At 37.1% G+C, this 2,444-nt stretch overlaps 1 protein-coding gene across 2 annotated transcripts in view; it reads left to right on the forward strand.

The window, feature by feature from the left end:
• LOC104752605 (probable inactive receptor kinase At5g10020) overlaps positions 1–1,746 on the forward strand; it is a 4,629-nt gene extending 2,883 nt beyond the window's left edge. Inside the window, exon 3 of one of the 2 annotated variants that reach the window (XM_010474793.2) lies at positions 1,014–1,746. In XM_010474793.2, coding sequence (XP_010473095.1) covers positions 1,014–1,615 — 602 coding nt within the window. In that variant the 3' untranslated portion in view covers positions 1,616–1,746. The remainder of the gene's footprint in view (positions 1–1,013) is intronic. The other variant, XM_019238634.1, reaches the window with a different exon arrangement.

Genomic DNA, 2,444 nt, shown 5'->3' on the forward strand with positions numbered 1-2,444 from the left:
ATCCAGGGAATGCCTTACTGAATGTCCCCATTTCTTCAGAAACACCAAAACATAAAGCAGATATAACCTTACGGAAGCACGGGTATCATATGAAGTCATCTGTAAAGGCAGCCCTGATCATAGGCTTGGTCGTGGGTGCTGCTCTACTTGCTCTTGTTTGTGCGATGTTTCATTTTATGTTGAGAAAGCAACATGATGAAGAGAAATCGGATGTGACTGGAGAAAAGAGCATTATTCCAAAAACTGAACTTTCTCCTTCCAATGTGATTGCAGAAAAGAACAGTGTACAGGAAAATGAATCTTCGTCTTCTACTACTTCTACGCCCTCAATTAAGGCCAAGCTACCGGTTTCTTCTTCACGTTTTTCCCTGTATAGTGACTCTGAGAATTCTCCATCATTTCTAAAAGAAGAGACCGAAGAGCTTCACACTGAATCAAAACGAAAAGATGAAAGCTTGTCATCCAAAGTTTCCCTGGTGTCTTGTTCAACTTCATCGCTATCTAATATCCAGAATTCACCAAATCCTAGGTCTCAACAAACTTCTGTGAAACTGGATGGGAACCTGTATATTTTCGACACTTCTCTTAAGCTTACTGCAGAGGAACTGTCTTGTGCTCCGGCTGAAGCTATCGGAAGGAGCTGTCATGGAACTCTGTACAGAGCAGTACTTAATTCTGATTCTGTATTAGCGGTCAAATGGTTAAGAGAAGGGACTGCCAAAGGTAGAAAGGAATTTGCAAGGGAGATAAAGAAACTTGGGAACATCAATCACCCAAATCTCGTTTCTCTTCAGGCTTACTACTGGGGACCGAAAGAGCACGAGAAGCTCATCATATCAAGATACATGGATGCACCCTGCTTAGCTTTCTATCTCCAAGGTAAAAAGACTTGCATATCACTTTGTAGTAAAATCTTAATTGGTTTATTTCACTTGAAACATGAATTCTCCTACATGACTATATATATATATATATATATCAAAGATTATTTACTCATTCTCTCTTGTCTGCAGAGGCTGGACTGCTAAACCTCCCACCATTGTTGCTGGAAAACCGTCTTAAAATTACTCTTGACATAGCCAGTTGTCTTAGTTACTTGCACAACGAGGAAGCAATTCCACACGGGAATCTAAAATCAACCAATGTTCTCCTAAAACCTCCTGAACTCACTGCACACCTAACAGATTACAGTTTTCACCGGTTAATCACACCAGAAGCCACATCAGAGCAAGTCTTGAATGCAGCTGCTCTCGGCTACTGCCCTCCAGAGTTTGCCAGCTTGAGTAAACCATACCCTTCTCTGAAAAGCGATGTGTATGCCTTTGGGGTCATTTTGTTAGAGCTTCTAACAGGAAAGGTTTCAGGAGATATAGTTTGCAGTGATCCAGGGGTTGTTGAACTCACTGAATGGGTTCTTCTGCTTGTGGGAAAAAACCGTGCTGCTGAGTGTTTTGATCCATCCATTATTGAGTCCCAGGGTTCAAGGAATCCCTCTAGAGTTCTTACTGATGTCTTACAGGTTGCTGTGAGCTGTATCTCACCGGCACCAGAGAGGCCGGACATGAAGTTGGTCTATCAGGAGCTCTCCAGAATTGTTCTCAAGAGGACAAACTAGACGAGCTTTCGTTGTGAATGAATGTCGCTGTAAAAATGCCTTGTTGGATTCATTTTGTTCCATTGATCCCGTTTTTGTTTTAGCATAATATGAAACTGTAAATCTAAATCCAATAGCCCAACTAGTTTCGAGACAGTAGGAATATAGGATTGACATATATATATATATATATATATATATCATTGTTGTAACTTTGTAAGTCTCAAGTCCCAACAGATAATTAAAACAGAACTCATGTTTTTTTTTCTTTTTTTTGTGGTAATGAACAGAACTCGTGTTTGCTAAGCCCCGTCCAATCATTCAATATCGTGCAAGTTAAACTTAATTAAAAAAAAGTTTCCATAAAACATAACAAAGACAAACATATTTTTGAGGATCTTTTCATATTTGAACTTTGTAGTATGCTAACACATCATCTAAATTATGTTGTATGCAACCCATACATTCCAACTTTATATAGTAATAATTATGTTGTATATCAATACAATAAATTAGAGATCAAGGAAACTGGGATGCAGATTTGGTTTTCAATGTTTTTGCAAGTTTTACTTCATTTACATATTTTGCTACTTCATTTTAAACAAAGAGAGAAACACGTCTGTTTTATTAAATTATGATTTCAAACAATATAAATTTAATTGATATAAACTATATTTATATTAAAAAAATCTAAAAATTATTCCAGGGCGTAGTAGCGCGGGTGTCTACTTAGTATTTCTAAAGAGAAATTAAAAGTTTACTCCAAACCGATGAAAATTAAAGCTTAAATCTCAACTATAAAATATTTTTTTTAAAACTTTTCTCTTTGTCAATTACTTTTATTGACAAA

This window comes from Camelina sativa, chromosome 16 (assembly GCF_000633955.1).
Source record: "Camelina sativa cultivar DH55 chromosome 16, Cs, whole genome shotgun sequence".
Taxonomy (NCBI): domain Eukaryota; kingdom Viridiplantae; phylum Streptophyta; class Magnoliopsida; order Brassicales; family Brassicaceae; genus Camelina; species Camelina sativa.